General features: G+C 38.8%; 1 protein-coding gene across 7 annotated transcripts in view; it reads left to right on the forward strand.

Annotated features, from left to right (window-relative positions):
- Nucleotides 1–11,764, forward strand: part of AGPAT3 (1-acylglycerol-3-phosphate O-acyltransferase 3) — a 140,355-nt gene extending 128,591 nt beyond the window's left edge. For all 7 annotated transcript variants that reach the window (XM_075912601.1, XM_006137884.4, XM_075912563.1 and 4 more), the window contains 3 exons: nt 629–704; nt 2,140–2,338; nt 3,767–11,764. In XM_075912601.1, coding sequence (XP_075768716.1) covers nt 629–704; nt 2,140–2,338; nt 3,767–3,855 — 364 coding nt within the window. In that variant the 3' untranslated portion in view covers nt 3,856–11,764. The remainder of the gene's footprint in view (nt 1–628; nt 705–2,139; nt 2,339–3,766) is intronic.
- The last annotated feature ends 10,465 nt before the right edge of the window (nt 11,765–22,229 follow it).

Here is a 22,229-nt window from a genome sequence, read left to right on the forward strand (position 1 = left end):
CAGGTTTTGACTTTTGTGAATTGAATCTTGCAAAGAGTCTCTATATATTGCAAAGCCAGCAACTCCCTCTACAGTGGGAAGTAATTTACAAGCTGGTGATTGAGAGGGAAATGAGTAGTTTGGCACTAGAGAGGGAGATATGAAGAGAAAACCATATCCGTAGAGCTGGTTGCAATTTTCCAAATTTTTTATTTTTCAAGCCCAAAAAATAATTTTTTCACTATGAAAAATTTTTGTGAATAATTTTCCTGTTTGTTCACTGGTTCTAGTCATCAAAATATAAACAAGAGCTTGCTTGAATTCAGCCATTAATAACTACATTGCAGGTGCAGTAACACTTGAATAGAAAATACATTGTATTTCTGAGGGACACTGAAACTGGTAGGAAGTAGTTGTATATTCTGCTGTTTCATGGATGCATATTTCCAAGGGGGACTTGGAGGCATGGTTTCTGTTAAAGCTGCTTTGACTCTTATTTGCATTGTATGAGTTTGGTAGTTCCAAATCTTTTGACAATATTTGCTATATATTGAATTGCAGAGTTCTTCATTAGACAAGGCCTTAAGTAAAATAAATTATTTGGATTTTCTTTTATGACTTTTTTTTTAAAATCTCTTTAATAAACCAGGAGATTTCCTCTTGAAGATATCCCTGTAGATGAAAAGGAAGCTGCAAACTGGCTTCATAAACTGTACCAGGAAAAGGTAAATGACTTTTTTTTTCTTTCAGATCTGTCATAAAGTAACAGTCTAAAGAGCAGCATGTCTAGAACTAAGCAATGCACACTGCTCCCCTGGAGGGACAGAGGAAATGGTAGCCTTGTGTGTAACTTGTCAGCTATTCCTTAGATTGATTTAAGGAGCTGTATTGGCAGGCTCTGAAAGGAGCCCCATCCATTACTCCTTGGCCACAGGATGGTGGCTGTGGTTTGAAGGGAAACACTGTGGGATTACACCTAAACGCACCTCTCTCTCGCTCTCTCAGCCCCAGCCGCAGCCTCCAATGACCTGCAGGCTTCAGAGACCAATCCAAGCCTCCAGGACCTCCCCGCGGCCTGCATGCTGTTGGCAGGGCAGGATCAGGGGGCACTAAGTTCCAAGCTTAGGTTCTCTGCATGGATGTGGGGGAAGGAGCAGGTTCTGGGGCCTGCCCACAGCCTGCAGCAGCACTCCCCATGGGCTGCAGCCTGTCAGGACGGGGCTGAGGGCTGCAGCCAACGGCCAGGAGAGGGGGGACTTCTTACCTCTTGTGCTGGGGATGGAGGATCCCCAGCCCTGCTGACCACTCCCTTGGTGGTACAGCTGGCTCCAGTGGATGCTCTCATATTGCGTCCCTCCAAACAGCAGCCTCTCCTTTTGCATGTTATGAAAAACTGTCCTTTTCCCCCCAGAGCTTCTGATTCTCCAGGCACGAGCAAACCCTGGCCTTGCTTTATGTTACAAGGAGAGGAAGCTGCATAGCAAATGTGGTGGCCCTCACTCTTACCGTTTAGTTGGAGTTTCTGAACAAATAGACTCGCAGGCAGACTTAGTTCACGGCATATTGAAGTTCTACAGTTATAGCTACAGGATTGAGCCTTCCTATGAAGACTCAAGTCCTAGTATCTTCATGTTGCAAGGAAGTGCTGTCCCTCCCAGTCAGCTTGTGCATTGCCTCACTCTGTTGACTCTACGTGGAGCATTTTGCTGCTGTTCCTCCTATAGATGATTCCTGGCTCTAGTAAAAATAGAAAAGAGAAGCAATAGAGAAATAACTTGCACAGGACTGGAAAGTCTCTGAGTCGTTCTCTGGGGCTAAATCGTCTCAGAAGTCTGAACATATTCACAGCTAGGGCTGGTGAGTAAGGTGGTGGATGGAAAGTGACAACATTTGGTTTTTGTTAGTCTCTGTTTATTTTTAAATAGTGTTCAAAATGTTTGTTTATAGTATTAACTGATGGTAATTGCAGCATAAGGGAATGCCAAACAGGCCACAGAAAATAAAAATTCCTCCCATAGATTCTAATACTGTTCGCCACAGATGTGGGCCTTTATGGCATCATGGAATTATACAGTCTGGGAAGTATACATGCAAAACCTAACATTCCTGAGTTATGAACTTTCTTTCCCTCCTTTCTCCTTCTCTTTGTCTCTCCCACAGGATGCTTTACAAGAGATGTATAATCAGGAAGGCATATTTCCCGGCCGTCAGTTTAAACCTCCTAGAAGACCATGGACTCTACTAAACTTTCTATTCTGGGCTACTGTTCTGCTCTCTCCTCTCTTCACATTTGGTTTTGGAATTTTTTCAAGTGGCTCACCCCTTCTTATTCTCGCATTCCTGGGATTTGTTGGAGCAGGTAATGAAAGTTATAGAGAAGAGGGAGATGCTGCCAAAGCACAGTATGATGCAATAGTGGTCATTAACTTTGATAAATGTTGTGTACGGTTAGAGCCCTGTGGTACAATATTTGTATTCGCATCTGCATATGTATCCGCAAAAGTGAGCTGCCGATACCCACATTTGTGGATGCAGATACTCATGGATATAAATCGGATATCTGCAGATTTGCAGGGTTCTCGATACAAAATTTATATCCACATCTGCATAAAAGAACCATGGATATCCATGTTCACATCTGCAGATGGGAAGCAGATATCCACAAATGTTCAAGGTTCTAGATAAAAAAATGTATATCCACAACCACATCTGCAAAAATGAGCCATGGGCACCTACAGATATAAAGTGGATATCCACAGATTTGCAGGGCTGTATATATGGCTATGTCTAAACTACACCCCTTTGTCAGCAGAGGGATGTAAATTAGATGTATCAAAAGTGCAAATGAAGCCGGGATTTAAATATCCCGTGCTTCATTTGCATAATGGCGGCCGCTGCTTTTTTTCGAAACGGGGCTTTTCGAAAAAAACCCAGCAGTTTAGACGGGGCATTTTCGACAGAAATGCCCCATTTTGAAAGATCCTGTACTCCTCAAAAAAATGAGTACAAGATCTTTCGAAACAGGGCATTTCTGTTGAAAATGCCCCGTCTAAACTGCTGGGTTTTTTTCGAAAAGCCCCGTTTCGAAAAAAAGCGGCGGCCGCCATTATGCAAATGAAGCACGGGATATTTAAATCCCGGCTTCATTTGCACTTTCGATACATCTAATTTACATCCAACAGAGGGGTGTAGTTCAGACGTAGCCCACGGTTGCTATTACCGATACTTGGAGAAAGCTGGTATTTTGGATGAAAATTTGGGAGAAGATACGTAGATTTCCATTTTTGTGTAGAAAAACAATTATTGCAAAAGCCTTAATTTCAAACAGGTTTGTCTCTTATTTCTTAAGTAAGATATAATATGCTAATTCATATTCACACAGCCCATTCATGAGTTGCAAAACACATTTGCTGGGCAATGTGAAGACATTTTCACTGATGTTGCCCATACTGATTGAGTATGCTTTATGGTTAACTGAAGATGTCAGCTTCCAGAGCCATCAGTAGAGCTTCTTTTAACAAATGTGCACTCATTACACTTGTATTGATTCTTTAAATCTGGACTGCCCTATGGTCTAATGACTTGGCACTTGTACTTAATCCAAAGCTTCGGTCAGTGGAAGCTGCATACACAGATTGGAGACAGTGTATGGCCCAGAGTCGCTACTGATTGCTCAGACTGTGACTTCTGTAGCCAATCCCCGTGGCCCATCTAGTATCATCTGTGTGTGAGATTTATCATTAAATCAATTGTAATACACCTTCAATGTCTGTATTATATTTTAAAGCTTCCTTTGGAGTTCGTAGACTGATAGGAGTAACTGAAATAGAAAAAGGCTCCAGCTATGGCAACCAAGAATTCAAGAAGAAGGAATAACTCACAGTTGCAGCACAGCACATATAACCAGACTATGGTATCAAATTAACTTCATTAAAAGAACCACTTAGAAACTATCTTTTTCTTATTAACTGATGACTAATATTAATGAATAATACTTGAGCCAAGAGTGAAGACATTGGAAGAATCAAGAGAAGAGAAAACATCAGCTTTTTGTCTAAGGACCACTGTATTCAAACTTGGGGTAGAATTCGGGGGCTAAAAAATGGTAACTTTTTGCTTTGCAGTGGGGCCGAGAAATATTGGACACAGCTACCTACTTCCTCAAGGCAACCAGTCACACTGGTTTCTCCTTCAAGAATCTGACACTCACTTTGCAGTATGAGCCATTGAATGTTTCCTCTTGCTAAAGCCAATTTAATATATGTTGTTTTCCCAGCATCAGTGCTGAGTATGCTCCAGGAAACACAGTCCATCTTAAATTCACCGACAGCAGTTTCTTGGGTGAAAGCCATTTGGAAAGGCCATTTTATCATGACTACAGACAATATCATATTTGTATACATTTTTTATTTTCAGGCAACATCATATCTTTTCTGTACCACAAGAAAATGGATAATGGAATTTTGAAGGAAGTGATACCGTATTGATAAGCACATACTGTACATCAGATTCACTAGTATTAATACAGTTTAAAGGACTTCTCCCTCCTCCCCCATCTGTTGGGTCAAGGCTCCGTTAAAGCTTCTATACACCACTTCGGTGGTTTGAGCAATGTGGGCCTTGTTTCATATTTAACATGTTTTGGATCTGTTTTGGTTTGCTTTGCTTTTTTAAGTGAATGGTAAGCTCTGAGATTTGGTCCAGTGTAAAGAAGGCTATTTACTCAATTGTACTGAAGTTTCTTCCTTCTGTTCATGTTTGTCATTACCAAAGTCCCCCTGGTTGTCCCCAACAGCAGTCTACTGTGAAAATCAGCATAAACCAGCACCGAAGTCCTGGGAAAGGATCATTCTTTTTTGTCTGCAGCAATGTACGAAAGAAAAGTTACTATTAGTGTCTTTCATGCAGTGATACTCAGATTTCAGTGATTCAGGAATCAAATTAGCTTACCTTACCCAAGAAGTGCCACAGTAGTGTAAATTCATTGTTTCATTCACTATAATACTGCACATTCATATTTAAATAGTATGATGGGAAATATTGTGTGTATGCATTATTTTCACAGCAAAATGATTGATCAAGTATTTTTGCCAACCACTATTGATTAATAACATAGTAAAAACATCCTGATTGGTTAATGATTAAATCACACTGCAGAAGACACAGTAAGAGCCACTTGTGGCTTGCGCTCAGTCTGAGTATCACTGCGGTAGTGTTTAGGGGTCAAAATCCTGGTCCCACTGAAGCCAGTAGGAGTTTTGCCATTGACTTCATAAGGGCCAGGATCCCATCCCCTACATTCTGACTATAGTCTGTGCTGCTTTTCTTAGCTGGCTATTGTAGGACACTCATGTGAGATTTATCACTAGATGAGCCATGTTGTTCGAGGTGTAAACATTAGATGGGTGTTGAGGTTTCTTCCGGGGGGTTTAATATCTACAATTTTGATAACTTGGCTTTTGGGCTTATTGTTGAACACTGGAGATCAGAACCTTGGCTACACCCTTTTCTTTCCAGATGTATATTGTAAGGTTGTGCAGAGGGCTGTAGAATGTGTGTTGAGGTTGGTATTCATAAATATGTGGAAATCACTTATCTTGACATTTAAAGGCCAAATTCTGCACTCAGTTATACTCCAGAGGAGGAAGTAGAGTAAGTATAAATGAGGGCTGAATTTGATCTTAAGTTTCAAATGATGTTGTGTTAACTTTCATCTTCCTGTCTTAACCCAAACTTTTTGAATTTTTATTTCAATTTTGTGAAAGTCAGTTCTCATTAAAACATGATTTTTCTTTGATGTGGTAGCAAATGGTAAACGTGTAATTTCACCTTTTCATTCTCACTCTAACCTATTCCCCCACAGTCATTTGACCATAAGGATTTTCTTTTTACTTCAAACTTCAGAGTAATTTCCTAGCTTACTGAAATGCTGCATTTGGGATTGTTTATCAATACTTTCTCATGTACCTGGCTGTTCACTTGGGATGATTTTTAATACGAGAATTTTCAGATTGTCTTATGGCATCTACGTCTTTTGTTAGAGCCATCCCCAGTTAAGCATTGCACTCTCAGCTCCTGTGTTAGTATTGCCATTCTTCCTCAGAGAGAAAAATGGGTGCACAACTTTTCTTAACTTCGGTGAAAGCTGAACACTGGTTTCTGAGTGGCAGAATATAGCCATGATTATGTGTTTTCTTACCAGGCATTTTTGTGCTTTTTTTTTTTTTTTTTTTAAATAGTTAAAATTCTGAATGCTGCTAAAGCAAAGTCCCTGGTTTTCTTTGATGTTTTCTAACCAGAGGACCAAAACAGGTGGGTTTGCTTTTGGGGAGAGGGAAGGCGAAGGAGTAATTGCTGCAATGCTTGCTTGTTAGGAAGACTTAACAGATGCTGTATACTTGCTTTCTGAAGATGATGTTCAACATACTTAAATTGCACTTGCTTTGGTAACGAGAGCAAAGCAGGAAGACCACTGGTTGTACTTTGCAGTTACCTGCGAGCAGGGGCCTTGGTACTGGTAGACACTACCAGAATTTAACAAACATGTCCCCTTTCTTAGTGGGGGGAGGGGTTGGGCACTAGGCACGGGAAAAGATTAAAAATCCTTTCTTTTTAAAGAGGTCTTGTCTCCTCTTAGTGCATGCAACTCCTAATTAGGGTTAATGGGATTAGTGCATGTACATCAAGGGGAGAATAAGCACATGTTTAATGTATTTTATTTTCTTATCATAACATATTGGTCGTGCTTTGTTTTTTGAAAGTGTAGTAAATATATTATCATTTGCTTAATTTTTACTATTCTAAGCAAACATATTGGTAACAATTTGGAAAACTGAATTGTACAACAGTGCACAGTACACTGCACAAATAGTGCAAAATATTTTCATTTTGAACTTTTGTCTCTTCAGATAGTTTTTTAATATATAATTATATATATAAATATATATATATACAGAGTATGTATAAATTAACACGATTGGAAATAGCTACAGTAAATGTCTCTAATGAAGATGAGCAAGTGGCTTGGACTGAGAGCATAGATTTTATATTTTACACTATTTTCTTCTGGTTTAATAGAAAATAGCTTGTATAATTGACTACCAAGCCCTCTGAGAGCAATAATAAACAAAAATATATCAATTTTTTTTTGTCTTTGATTTTCACCCATGATCTCCAATCTTTTAATAAGTCTTAAGAGTCTGGAAGCATTTCTACTTTTACATCACTCATCTTTCAGGGCTTCAAGTGTTTGATCTTTAGAATTCAAATTTAGGTTCTCCAGTTGTGGAAATGCAGTCTCAGTGTCATTTTCACAGGCCAATGGCTGGGGAGCTTAACCCTGACTCAGAAGACAAATGGCTTCCTAGAGTGAACATGCACCAATTTTAGATTCTGGGCCAGAGCAGCACATTAGCACCGGCAAGGAGGAAGAAGTCATCCCCCCCTTGAATTCCCATGTGCAATACCGTAATAGCATCACGCAACCCAATTCAGCAGCCTTGCGAAGAATATGATGAGAGAGCTTTTGCCAGTTGCTGGCCCTGTGCATCCCATCAGTCATTAAAGCATGAAAATTTGTTGCTGAAAGAGGACTTTCTTTGGTACGCTCATTGGCATTTACAGGCTTTGGCTCAGAGAGGTCTCTTGCTGTCAGAATGTGCTCTTGCTATTGACTTTTTGTCCCCCTGAGCGAAGTGTTTCTCTTGGGCACAAAGAACATAGGCAGTGTCCTTTGTTCTACCTGGCACCACTTCGAAGGGCTCTTTCTGTTTAATTGCTGACCAATAATGAGGATTATGCCCTTTTCCTAGTTGCCTAGTATTCATGGAAAAAGCGCACACCTTTTCCCTGGAGCTTGGTTGTATTCACCTCTGTCTTCTACCACCATCCACTTGCAATGTAGTGTCTGCAGACTGTTCTCTTCTGACGCCGCTGGTGGAGCTCAGGGGCTTTCCAAAACTTTTGCAGTACAGCATATCTTCTAAGTACTACAAGTGTCCATGGATTTTGTCTTCCTGTCAGTCAGTATTGTTTTGGCATGTCCAATAATATGAACTGGCATATTATCAAGTCTAAGTCTGTTGACAACATACCTTCACCAGTAGAGAGTAAAGACTTTCTACAGAAATCATGTCTCTTATGGTAGAAGACTGGTCGCGTAAGTGCATCATTATCTGGTACCTGAGCCCTCTGAAATGGATCAGATTAACAAGAGGGTGTTAGCACAAAGAGGTCATTAACACTGGGCATGCATAGTTAACCAAGAGGTAGTTAATGTGATTGTTTTTAGTTGATGGAGATGCACTTTCTGCTTGGGAATACTAAAAAATTATGTTTGTCCTGCGTGTATTCACCTTTGATTAAGGGAATGTGGATTTTCATACCAACCTGAGTGTTTCAGTGTTGCAAGAGGCATAATAGAATATCCACCTACTTTGGTGTCACTTAGCCAAAGGCAGCCATCAAATATATCCATGGCCAAAATAAACAGGTAAGTCCAGTTAAGTAGTATTCATGTATAGTAGTCCAACTTGAGTGTAGAAGTTCATGGACTTCCCTTGGAAAGAGTGCATATCGTTTGGGGATCTATAGACTCCCTGGGATGTGCACACATTAACGCTGCTAAGGGTTAAAGCTACTGGTCCCAAAACAGCTGTTGTGTTTACCAGTTCTGATTTGTGATGGTTAAAATAGGCACTCCCTCTTGATCTGTATTGATAAAACTGTGTTTAAGTACATTGTGTCACAGCTGCTCACGTCCCATTCATCTCTTGATGGGGCTGAGCTGCTCCAAACTCAAGTATTGTGTAAAGCTAGGTTCTGAAGCTAATAAAGGCCACACTGCAGGTTAGAGTAAACCTACTTGAACGAATGAAGGGCACTGGCTTATACAACTGACTTCTTGATCTGGGAAACTAAATAATTGCCAGAAAGCTTGGAAACCACACAGTTAAGCCTGAACACAAAGCAAGATTCTGATCACTATTATGTCAATACAAAAGTACAATAATTCAATTGCAATCAATGGAATTATTCTGGATTGGGTGGGCAATAAAATGGCAGTGGTTCACCAGGGTTAGCTGTTATCTTTACCTATGCCTTCACGGGTGCTGGCAATTGCAGCTCCCATGGGCCGTGGATCACAATTCCTGGTCAATGGGAGCTGCAAGAAGCAGTGCAGACTGGGACACTGTTTCCCACAGCTTCCATTGGCTGAGAACAGTGATCTGTGGTCAACAGGAGCTTCAGTCCTCCATACCTGCAGAGGCATGGGTAAATATAGTGGTGGCAACTCACCAGGAGCTAGCCCTTGTGGATGGTATCCAGCCTGCGGGACGGTATTTGCCCAGCCCTTCTCTGGATACATTAAGGGTGCGTCTACACAGCACCCTAAACTCAAAGTAAGATATGCAATTTATGTAGCGCAAATTGCATATCTTATTTCAAAATAACTCGCTATTTCAACAAATCCCTTATCCCTCGTGCAATGAGGTTTACCAGGATGGTGAAATAACGTGCCCGTTATTTTGAAAAATATGAAATACCGAGCAGCTTGTGTAGATGCAGGGTAGCTATTTTTGGATACCTCTGGTATCCCGAAATAGCCATGCAGTCTAGATATACCTTAAGTCTTGGACTGGAACTTATCCCAACGAATCTACCCTCCTAGTGTAGTCAGGAGCTTTCTTGTAAGACTACGTTTTACCCAGATGTAGAGGAAAGAAGTGGCAGGAAAATATCCACCTGAGCCCCTCAATCTTTTGCGCCAGAATCTTCACAGAATTGCTACCATATTTTGGGAAATTTTTCGCAATGTCTGAATGTGACAGATCACATGCCATTTTTGCCAGCTGGTAAAAAATGTAATGAAAATATTCTGTATTTTAAGGGACTTTGGCAGGATACTGGATTAGCATCTATAAACTAAACATGTCACAATTCTCTTGTCATTAACCTCTGTGCTTTAAAATTTAAAGAACACAACTTGAAAATTACACACATTTGAACATTTTCTATCTACACTAGTTACAAGGAATACTTCAGTTCAATGAATAATCTCATCAAAGATAGTTAAAAAAAAATAGTGTAGTTGAACTGTATGTAGTCAGTTCCCCCTGGCTTGACAAAATCTTGATAAACATCAGCAAGGCAGTGGAAAAGCCTTTTAACATTTTAAAGGGAAATATTTTCAAAAATCAGGGCATACCGTTTAAAGAGGGCTCAGTCAGAAATAGGAATTTTAAAAAAGTAAGAAAATCCAGATAGTAGTGTCCCATTAGGAGGAGTTCTCTACGTCTTTTGATTCTTTTATAAAACTCTTATTTCATCTGGTTTTTTTTGTTTTTGTTTTTTTTTTGTCAAGATACAATACTTATGTTAAGGAAGGATATTTTTAATTTTCAATTCTCTTTTTTAACTAATGGTTAATTTGGGTGTCTAATATTGTGAATGAAATGTTTTAAAATCACTAGGTTGTGTTTCAGAGCTATAATTTGTTACACATGCAAAATGTACCCAATATATTCATTGCTTCTGCTGTCTCAAAACTGTGAGTTGTGACAATCAAATGCTACTTGCCTGAAAGCCAGAAAGGTACCATAAACTGGCATGTTCCTGAACCATAAAGATCACCAGCAAGTCCTGTAGCTTTAATGAATGATTTTCTCTTTGAGAAAACTAAACATCATTAACCTAAACGATTGTTACAAACTTGTGATTGTTGTGTTTTGTTAACTACCAGATATTATTAGCCAAATCAACCAAATAAAACTGAATACAGGGTACAAATTTACTGTGCATGTGTATATATATTTTTGTACATTTTTACAGTTATTTCTTGTACAAAATTGTATGCAGTTCAGAAAAGATGCATTGAAATCTGTTAAAAGTAAGAGGTAAAATAATCTCACTTACCATCGTTTCTTAAAAACTGTGTCCCGAACTAGTACATGGATGTACAGTGCTATGCAAATATTACTTGTAAGATTTTTCTTACATTTGCATAAATAGTTGTTGGCTGTTTTTACTGAGCTTTCAAAGATTGATTAATACAAAAGAAACCTCTTATTTTAAAATAAAATAGTTTTGGTTCTGTGCAAGTACCAGAATATACTGTATTAGAATCTCATTTACACTTTTAGTTGTTTACTTTGATTGTTGTAAGTGGAAGTGTGTGTATAACATTTGAATAGATTTTTTTTAATTGCACTTATTGAAAAGGGACAACTACTTAATGTTTGTTTTTATTTGTTGCTGCATAGGTAGTCTGTAAATGAAAGACCTACGTTGTTTTTATATTTGCCTTTCTGATTTGCCTAATTAAGTGTCCACAAAGGGCTATTAGGTTTTGTTCTTTATATGTCAGTTTTCTGTTACACTCTTAAGCTGCTGTCCTGCAAATTGATCTGTGCTCTGCAGATGGACTCTTGTACTTTTGCAGAGCTAAATTGAGGATTTAGCCATCTGCAGATCACTTTCCAGGATTGGGACCTTAGGTGTGATTAATAAATTTAAAACCATGACCATTCAATATACTAAGAGTGTTACCACAAACTGAGGGGGTTGCATATATTGTGGTGTTTATAAGAACATAGTGTATATATTTATTATCTTTCCCCATTCCCTCAAAATAAAAAATGGAAAAACATGAGAAAAAACATTTCATTAAGGATCTTCCAGAGTAAATTCAGAGCTGTATAATTTAGAAGGCTGTGATTCTGTAGCTGGACACTTATGAACTGACTGTATAAAGAGACATTTTAGATTAAATTAATGTTTAAAATCAGGCATCTTTCAAGTTTCCATTTTTCACTGATATCTTAAAATGATGCAAAAGCAAACTTTTATTTGATTGTCCAGGCAATGCTTTTACACAGAAAAGATAGATTCTACTGTTAACAAGATACCAGCATGTTTGCTCTTTATAAGTTGCATTGCTATAACTTTTCTTGTCTTAACATTTCCATTTCCAGCTGATTTCACAATCCGCTTTTAAAGGCTGGTTTTGATCTGACACTTAAAATAAAATGTTTATCTCCAAAAAGATAAGAGATGAAAAATGTGTTCAGTAACCCATCGCAATAAAATATTACTATAAAAAAGTGTGACATAATTAGGGTTGCTACTCCCACAACATACCTGACACAAATGCACAACGGTCAGAAAATGAAAAAGCCATCCAACATTAAACATCTTTTACTCCTCCACCCACAAGTATACATCTTGCTATTACCATAGGTACTGTGCAGCATATGAGCATAAATTATGCACCACCTCTTTAATTCTGCCATTCCTAGGGATAAACTTAAAAAGCAATGGGATGTCAGTTTTCCTTCATCCCCTTTAACTGCCCTTCTACAGACTCTGCTTTGCCAGGTTACCTCTCCCAACACAACCAATTAGTGTATCAGATATCCATAACAATGCGTGATGGTAACAATCTGGTAAAAGCTATCTGCACGAAGGTGGGTTTAGGGGTCAGAGTTAAAGTTGAAATGCATGGTGTGTGCTGTACAGTAGCGATGGTCAGATGTGTTCCAGCCAGGGAGGAAAAGAGGATACGCATTGGTAAACTTTGCATTTCCTGGCTCTTGTGGGTTTGTGTCAGAAATGTTTGTGCAAAAACACTAACTGCTTCACAGTGACATTATTTTGTACAGTAATTTCCTAGATTTATTTTTTAATTATGTGGGGATAGGAAGTAGGGAGGCTCTCTCTAAGGCTTGAGGATACACATGCAACTACTGACAGTCAATTGTGCCATGATGTGCTACCAGCAGTGCATGAGCCCTGAAGTATCTTCTCCATTTTAAGATAATATCCGTCAGAAAAATGTAGCTCCTGATAGATAAGCTTATCTAAAGATCTTATGTGCTTCTGACCCCAATCCAGGTTTAGGTACATGATTTATATCTATAATTATAATAAAACATCTGAAATTGGTCCTATATCCAGTTTCTTTAAAAATCTCTGTGGTGTACCAAGTAATTCAGGGCTCACCTTTCGGCCAAGTTGTATATAATTTTTTTTTTAAACTGCCAAGGGAACTTTTCAGTTAGAGCCCAAAATCAAAGATTTTTTACTAAAATCTTCTGAAGAGGAAAAACAAAAACTACATACACAATTCAAAGAACATCATAAAAACTAGCTGAATTTTACACAAATTGGCCACCTATTTTTAGCAAAATCGCAGGCATTCGTGCCCCTTAGAATGCAACAAGTGATTGTTGGGTTTACCTTGTGGCTTAATGTAGATCGGTGTTTCCACGGCACCAATTGGGAAACATTGATGTAGACGGTGTCATGAGCTTTCGTGGACACTCGTGTTTTTCCTAACACTTGCAGACAAGCATTTCAAAACTGGAAGTGCAGAAGAGAGAGCCAGAGGGGTTAACTAATTTTCCTTCAATTTCAGACCACATTGGATCCTGGTTGGTGAAATAAAGCTATCTTGTTAAAAGTCTTAATTGAAAAGAAAATTGATATAAATCAGGTAATCCCCACCCTATTTATTTGCCATGATTTGTTAAGTATCTTGTAGGATATCTATGGCGTCTTTGTATTCCATAAGAATTGTTGTACAACTCTGAGTTTTTTGTACATTAATCTTGGTCCTGTATTCATTTTAATGGCTTTTACCCTTCCCCATAGACATTGGTAGTAAACACCATTTTTTCTGTCTGGTCTTTCACCTTTTGAGTATGAGATCCACATTTCCAGATACTATCTTTGATAAATTAGAGGATATCCTGATGCCTAAATAGGTTCTCTCTTTGCGTGAATGATTGGGGGTTTTTTTTAGATGGATTTGGTCTTACTAGAAATATTTGTCACTTGAGATTTGTTCCAGTTCATTCAAATTTCTGATAGCTCATTAAAAAGTTTATTGCAGATAGTAACAGTGGGAATTGAAATGTAGGGATTTTGAGAGTGAACAGACTGTTAATTCTGTATTCTTTATCCCAGATGGTAATTCCTTCAGTGGAAGATGTTTTTCTCACATAGGTTGCCAGTGGTTTCATATCTATATCAAAATGTAGAGAGGGCATTTCTGATCTATCCATCTATTTAATCTGAAAATAGAGGAGATAATATTATTTGTCAGAACAGTGGCAAGTGGTGATGTTATAAATAATATCAATCCAAGTAAAAAAAAATTATGTCCAAATCCTAACTTTCTCCAGATTTCTTGTATGTTTTGAAATTACACTTGATCAAAAGACTTTTCTGTGTCAAATGACAAGATAGCAGTTGCAGCATCAGTTGTCTGTGCCTGGCAGATTAAAAAGAATATCTTTTGCAAATTGTCCGCCACTATGCTGCCATGAATAAAGCCCACCACGTTTGATGGAGCACTGTTAAACTGAAGCAAGAATCTTTGTCAGACTTTTATAATATATGCTCAGCAGATTGGGGTGGTTATTGTCACGGTGGAGACTATGCTTGCTTTTTTTAGAATTAAAATAACTATGCTATATTTGTGTCCCGGGATGATGATATCGATTACCACTTCCAGTCATGCAGGAGCTAGTACCTGAAGATATAAAAAAATCTAATCTGGAATAGGAGGCATGAACTATGGAGAAACATGTAATTGTGCTTCAGTCTCCACGTATCCACTGATCAAATAGCCTTCAGTAGGGATAATGGCTGGTTTTCAACAAGCAGAAATTTTTACCTAGAACACTGAGATTTGTCTATGATATCGCCTGTTAGAGCATTCCAATCTCCTCCTATTACCACTGGCCCATTGGCTCTGTTAGAAGTAATGCCAGTTATTTCTGTGATAAAGGGTGTGTTCCCATTGCTAGGATTATATGCACTCCCCAAAATTCTTAGTATTGAAAATGGTATGTAAAATTACTATGTACCTCCCTTCTGGATCCAACCATGACCGATTACATTAAAAAGTTAGGGTATTGTGGGTTAGTATTGCTACTCCCTTACTTCTGGAATTGAAAGAGGAGTAATGTTCACAGTCCACCTATAGTTTTTTTAAATTCTGTTTGCATCTTCACATTCCTTAAATGAGTAACCTGAAGGAAAGCTATATAACACTTGTTTGATTATAAATGCCTCAAAGTTGTGATTCTCTTGAAGGGTTAATCAAGCTCCCATACATTCCAGGAATAAATCTAACAGAGTTAATGAAAACTCAGTGATTGTTCAGCTGCTAATTGACCCTCAATAGACTGACAGTCTCAAAGTGCCTTTCTATTAAAATAAACATACACAATTCACCTTACCCTTAACATCCCAGACTTCCAATGCTGGCAACAACAGATCAGAGATGGTATATGCCTGCACCCACCATTTCTCCCTCATCTCAATGTAAATTAATTAGGAATCTGCCAGAATTATACTCTGCTTACCAAAATGCCTACATGACTCCAGGCATATAAATGAATGACACCTTTTGCTTCATAAATATGAACATATAGCCGATAGTATAAAATGCTAACATTTACATGGTACATAAATAGCCCACAGGTTAATGAAAAAGAAAACATGAAGTGTGACAAATGACGATATGCAAATAAGCATAAAGTTATAAACCATACACATTATAAATATATAAATTGTAAGCATAGGTAGAAAAGTAAAAGTGTAGGCATGCCTATATCTAATGATATGGGTAGTCATAAATAGTTATGAATATATTAATATGTATGTGTTAACATAAATAGACACATATAAAGATAAGTAGAAATAAGGAGATAAAAGTTATGAGCACACACATACTTACGTTGGCTTATCAATAGACTGATGGTGTTGATTATCAAGCTATACTAAATATCTTGTCTCAAAAACCTGGGTGGTGGAAGAATGAGTGGTGATCACTGTGTGGAAGCTGGCAACTCCACACTGCTACCAGTCATCCGTGAATCAGTTTGGAGTTGGGAAGTCCATCTTAGGGGTTGCAGTGATATAAGCATGCAGGGACATTACTCACTTCCTGCTATAAAAGGCTGTGACTCTGGGCAATATGAAGGATATAGCTGATGGCTTTGTGGCAAGGAGATTCCTTAACTGCAGTGGGGCAACACAGGGCACGCATATCCCAATTTTGGCTCCAGATCATGTAGTGATGGAGGACATCAACAAAAAGAGGTATTTCTCTGTGGTATTACAAATACTGGTGGATCATAGAATCATAGAATATTAGAACTGTAGGGACCTCGAGAGGTCATCAAGTCCAGGCTCCTGCCCTCATGGCAGGACCAAGCATGGTCTATATCATCCCTGATAGATATCTGTCTAACCTGCTCTTGAATATCTCCAGTGATGGAGATTTCACAGCTTCCCTAGGCAATTTATTTCAGTGTTTAACCACCCTGACAGGAAGTTTTTCCTAATGTCCAACCTAAACGTCCCTTGCTGCAGTTTAAGCCCATTGCTTCTTGTCCTATCATCAGAGGCCAAGTAGAACAATTTTCCCTCCTCCCTGTGACACCCTTTAGATACCTGAAAACTGCTGTCATGTCCCCTCTGTCTTCTCTTTTCCAAACTAAACAAGCCCAATTCCTTTACTCTTGCCTCATAGCTCATGTTTTCTAGACCTTTAATCATTCTTGTTGCTCTTCTCTGGACCTTCTCCAATTTCTCCACATCTTTCTTGAAATGTGGTGCCCAGAACTGGGCACAGTACTCCAATTAGGCTTCCAATCAGTGCAGAGTAGAGTGGAAGACTGACTTCTAGTGTCTTGCTTACAACACTCCTGTTAATGCATCCCAGAATCACATTTGCTTTTTTAAATAACAGTGTCACACTGTTGACCCATATTTAGCTTGTGGTCCCCCATGGCCCCTAGATCCATTTCTGCAGTACGCCTTCATAGACAGTCGCTTCCCATTCTGTATGTGTGAAACTGATTGTTCCTTCCTAAGTGGAGCACTTTGCATTTGTCCTTATTAAATTTCATCCTGTTTACCTCAAACCATTTCACCAGTTTGTTCAGATCATTTTGAATTGTGACTCTATCCACCCAAGCAATTGAAACCCTTCCCAGCTTGGTGTCATCTGCAAACTTATTGGCATAGAGAGTATGCTTTATTATCTAAATCACTTATGAAGATACTGAACAGAACTGGTCCCAAAACAGACCCCTGCAGAACACCACTTATTATTGCCTTCCAGCATGATTGTGAACCATGAAAAACTACTCTCTGAGAATGGTTATCCAGACAGTTATGCACCCACTTTACAGTAGCCCCATCTAAGTTGTAATGCCCTAGTTTATTGATAAAAAAAATCATGCGAGACCGTATCAAATGCCTTACTAAAATATAGGTATACCATGTCCACCACTTCTCCCTTTTCCACAAGGCTTGTTATCCTATCAAAGAAAGCTATCAGATTTGCTTGACATGATTTATTCTTTACAAATCCATGCTGGCTGTTACCTATCACCTTATTTTCTTCCAGATGTTTGCAGATGAATTCCTTAATTACTTGCTCCATTATCTTTTCTGGCACAGAAGTTAAACTGTCTGGTCTATAGTTTCCTAGGTTGGTCTTTTTCCCTTTTTATAGATGGGCACTATATTTGCCCTTTTCCAGTCTTCTGGAATCTCTCCTAACTTCCATGACTTTTCAAAGATGATAGCTAAAGGCTCAGATACCTCCTTGAGTATTCAAGCATGCATTTCATCAGGTTCTGGTGACTTAAAGACAGCTAACTTTTCTAAGTAATTTTTAACTTGTTCTTTCTTCTATTTTAACTTCTCAACCTACCTCATTTCCACTAGCATTCACTGTTAGGCATGCTTTCGTCATCAAACTTCTTAGTGAAGACCGAAACAAAGAAGTCATTAAACACCTCAGCCATTTCCAAGTTTCCTGTTATTGTTTCTCTCTCACTGAGCAATGGGCCTACCCTGTTCTTGGTCTTCCTCTTGATTCTAATATATTTATAGAATGCCTTCTTGTTACCCTTTGTGTCTGTAGCTAGATTGAATTCATTTTGTGCCTTTGTCCTTCTAATCTTGCTCCCGCATACATGTGTTGTTTGCTTATATTCATCCTTTGTAATTTGTCCTAGTTTCCACTTTTTATGAGTCCTTTTTTGATTTTTAGATCATGCAAGATCTCCTAGTTAAGCCAAGGCAGTCTTTTGCCATACTTCCTATCTTTCCTATGCAATGGAATAGTTTGCTTTTGGGCCTTTAATATCCCTTTGAAAAACTGCCAACTTTCTTCAGTTTGTTTTTCCTTTTCAGGGATTATTTCTTCACTGGGATCATTTCATTGACATCAGTGCAGGGTTGGTCAGAGAAAGTGCCTGGTACACACATCTTCAGAAAAACTGGCCTGTACAGAAAGCCCTCATGCCAGTCCCCCTCTCCACAAGTGTCCATAGGACTCTTGGTGATGGAAGTAAGGTTGCTGGCAAGAACGAGATGCAGTTCCTTGTAGAAGTGGCATGTTTTTGGTGCTGCACCAGAAGGATGCTTGGCCTCCCTTCACCTTCTGGTATGCCTATTGCAGCTCCTTGATCTAAGCATGGTCCTGCTCCATGTCCCTTCTGTGCCCTTCCAGTTCATGCCACCAGAAAAGTTTCTACAGCTGGATCAGAGTTGTGACTGCACAGCCTCCTTTTCTCACAGACTCCACACAGGAACCTGTTTGCTACCAAAAGCCAATATGGTGAGCTGGGAAGATAGGATGGGAGCTATCCATGCTGAGCAAACAGGAAGTGGAATTTTAAAACTTTCAAGGCAGATGTCTGTGTACCTTATTTCTGTGTACCTTATTTCAGGGTAGCAGAGTAGAAACTACTTACCAGAGCCGTCAAGATGGGCATTGTGGGACACTTCCTGGAGGCACTTAGCATGAAATAAGCAAGTACAGTGTCCACGCTGGCACTGCCTTACTCTGCCACACAAAGCTCTTTGCCATTCATTGAAGTGGTTTTGTTATTTTAGTGTAGCAGGAGAGTTAAATTGGTGGGAAGAGCACTGTTGTGTTTTTTCCACAAACCTGATTTTTGTTTATGAATCTATAATGGAAACAAAGCTTTTAGCATCTTCTACCCCTCAGAAGCCAATACACAGAATGCACACTTCCTCTGTTGCTGTCTTTTCTCCTGAACATTCACAGGAAATTCCTGTCAGTACAAAGACTGGTGAAAACTGCACTTGCAGAGATTCTGGTATTTTCCTTTAATATAAAATAGATAGTCCAGAAACCCCCCTCCAGCCTTAATCTGAGGGAAGCAATGAATGCAAGCCATACTTAAATACGTGCCCTTTCTCTCTCCCTCTCTCTCTCTTTGTTGGCGATAATGTTTCAGAAAATGAAGGTCAAGAAATAACGACTAATAGTTCATATGCAAAGATAATTAATTGCATGTTATTTCCCATCTATTTCCAGGTGTTATTCTTAGTGTTTAAAAGCTGTAAAGAGATTTACTGATGTTAGGAAATTAATCCTCACAATGCCTCTGTGAGATTAAGTAGCTCCTTATTTACAGATGGGGCAGCAGAAGCCAGGGAGCTCAGAGACCTTCACAAAGCTGTAAGGTGAAGTAAATGGGATTTGCATCAGATGTAAAATTAGTGCTTGGAGTTCTGGACTCTCAGCCCAATGCTCAGCCATTAGTATATGTAAAAGAAAAATTTAAGTAGAACTATCATTTCATATAATTATACAAAATATTTTAATATTTCTTAAATCAATTTTATTTAAACTTCTCACTACATTTTTAAGTGAAGGATTCATGTATAATCATAAGAACATAAGAACGGCCGTACTGGGTCAGACCAAAGGTCCATCTAGCCCAGTATCCTGTCTGCCGACAGTGGCCAGCACCAGGTGCCCCAGAGAGGGTGGACCGAAGACAATGATCAAGCGATTTGTCTCCTGCCATTCCTCTCCAGCCTCTGACAAACAGAGGCCAAGGACACCATTTTATCACCTGGCTAATAGCCTTTTATGGACCTAACCTCCATGAATTTATCCAGCTTCTCTTTAAACTCTATTATAGTCCTAGCCTTCACAGCCTCCTCTGGCAAGGAGTTCCACAGGTTGACAACACGCTGTGTGAAGAAGAACTTCCTTTTATTAGTTTTAAACCTGCTACCCATTAATCAGAAAATACCATCACCTAGATTAAAGTTACAACAAAACACTACTATCTGAGTTTGAAAAAATGATCCCTGTCTTAATTAGGACTTCAGCCAAAAAAAAAAAAAAAAAAAAAAAAAAAAAAAAAGATGACAACCTGCAGATGAGAGGTGTGTGTGTATATATAAAATATTATATGCAAAATATAACTTTAGTTTTACAAAGTTTCTTAATCAGTTGGGGGTCAAGTGTACAGTTATGGTTCCTATTTGTAATCCTAAACACAGTGTATAGGTCAGATTATTTACATTTAAATACCTTTTAAACAGGATTATGGGTCATGTGCAGTTCTGTAGAGGATTACAAATGTACTTCACGGGATATATTTTCTCTGGGTATTCAAAGGGGTAATCTGTCTTGTACTAAATGAGTAATAAACACTGGAATAACTGATACATAAGGGCTATGTCTACACTCGTGGCTTCTTGCGCTAGAAATATGCAAATTAGTCTAAGCATGGAATATTGCTGAACCTCATTTGCATACCTAATGAGCCGCCATTTTTGTAGAAGCTCTTGCACCAAAAGAAGCTGTTTACACTGCCCCTTCTTGCACAAGAAAAACCCTCTTGCGCAATGCCGTTATTCCTGAAAATAATCAGCATAGCAGCATTGCGCAAGAAGGGGCAGTGTAGATAGCTCCTTCTGGTGCAAGAGCCTCTTCTGCAAAAAATGGCAGCTCATTAGATATGCAAATGAGACTCAGCAATATTCCACACTTAGTCTCATTTGCATATTTCTCACGCAAGAAACCGAGTATAGACATAGCCACGGATGTGGAATTCTGTCATGTTGCAATCATAAATGTGTGTGGTGAGAAAGGCAGGGGAAATGACACTCAACCTGGCAATTTCACTTGAAACAGCTGCAGCAAACAACATTTTACAGACCAGATGATTAGTCATATTACTTTATTATATGTAGCAAGTGTGGTATGAAGTCCTAGTAGCTTCTGCCACACACAGTTTTGGTGCAGTTGGATACTAGTAGTGTGGAACTAAGCTGTCTTGTTTTATTTTCTTCTGGCCTTATTACCATTTTATTTTATGTTGCTGTAGGACATAGAAGCCTTAGTCACCAAACAGGACCCCATTGTGCTGCCTCCTTGCAACCTGATTTAACTACAAGTGATTTTAAATTCTACTCTGTATTTATATATGGCAGAGACTCCTGGAAAAGTCTTAAATGTTGTAGTCTGGGCTACTTTTTTTTTTTTTTTGTTACTATCATGGAATCTCATGCCACTAGGTATGAACATAAATCATTTTCCATTCCACACACTGTAACACAGCACACCCTATATTTTGTTATTGTGAATAGTAATATAAAGCCACTTAGAGGTACCTTTGATTGATCAAAGTAAGTGAGTGCGGACTACATGTGGTTTTTTTGAGGGGGTTGGTTGGGTTTTTTGGTTTGTTTTTTTGTTTTTTAGTAGCAGCTCAGCCACCTAGTCATAAAAACTATTTCATGAATATGAGTGAGGAGCACAGCAATTAAACATTCTAATACAGGTTGAACTTCATAGTTCAGTACTTTCTGGTCCAGCAACATCTGTGGTCCAGCATGATTTTACTTAGCCAGATGTCTGCTTTTCCTGGGTGCAGCTAAGTTTCCAGCAGTCCCATAAAGTTGGTTTACAGCCACCAGTCCTGGCTCTCACAGTTCTGTGCTGTTGTTTAGCTCTAATTTTCCCCAAACTGACTTCTAAGAGCCCAGTAAGCAATGGATTTGTTAGTAATGCTAGGAGACAATATTGGCCTCCCGTGGTTCGGCAAATTCTCTGCTTCAGCACCAGTCAGGTCCCGAAGGTACTGGACTAGAGAGATTCCACCTGTAGTTTAGAAGGAAATTGAGATAGGGTCTTTATTAAGCTTATTTTGCAAGATACCAGATAAACTCTATCTACTTCATCTCAAGTTCAGGAGTGGTTATTTCCTTTTGGAGAGATTAACTGTAACTGAAGTCAGATACTCAGCACCTCTAAAAATCACACCTATATAATCAAGGCTTTTAAGTAGACAAAATGCAAGTTTGGACTCAGTTTGTCTGAAAATCAGGTTGTGTATGTTTATTCATATGATAGTACAGTGTGTGTGTGTCTAATAACAGTCAGTGGACTATAA

The sequence above is a fragment of the Pelodiscus sinensis genome, chromosome 1, assembly GCF_049634645.1.
Source record: "Pelodiscus sinensis isolate JC-2024 chromosome 1, ASM4963464v1, whole genome shotgun sequence".
Taxonomy (NCBI): domain Eukaryota; kingdom Metazoa; phylum Chordata; order Testudines; family Trionychidae; genus Pelodiscus; species Pelodiscus sinensis.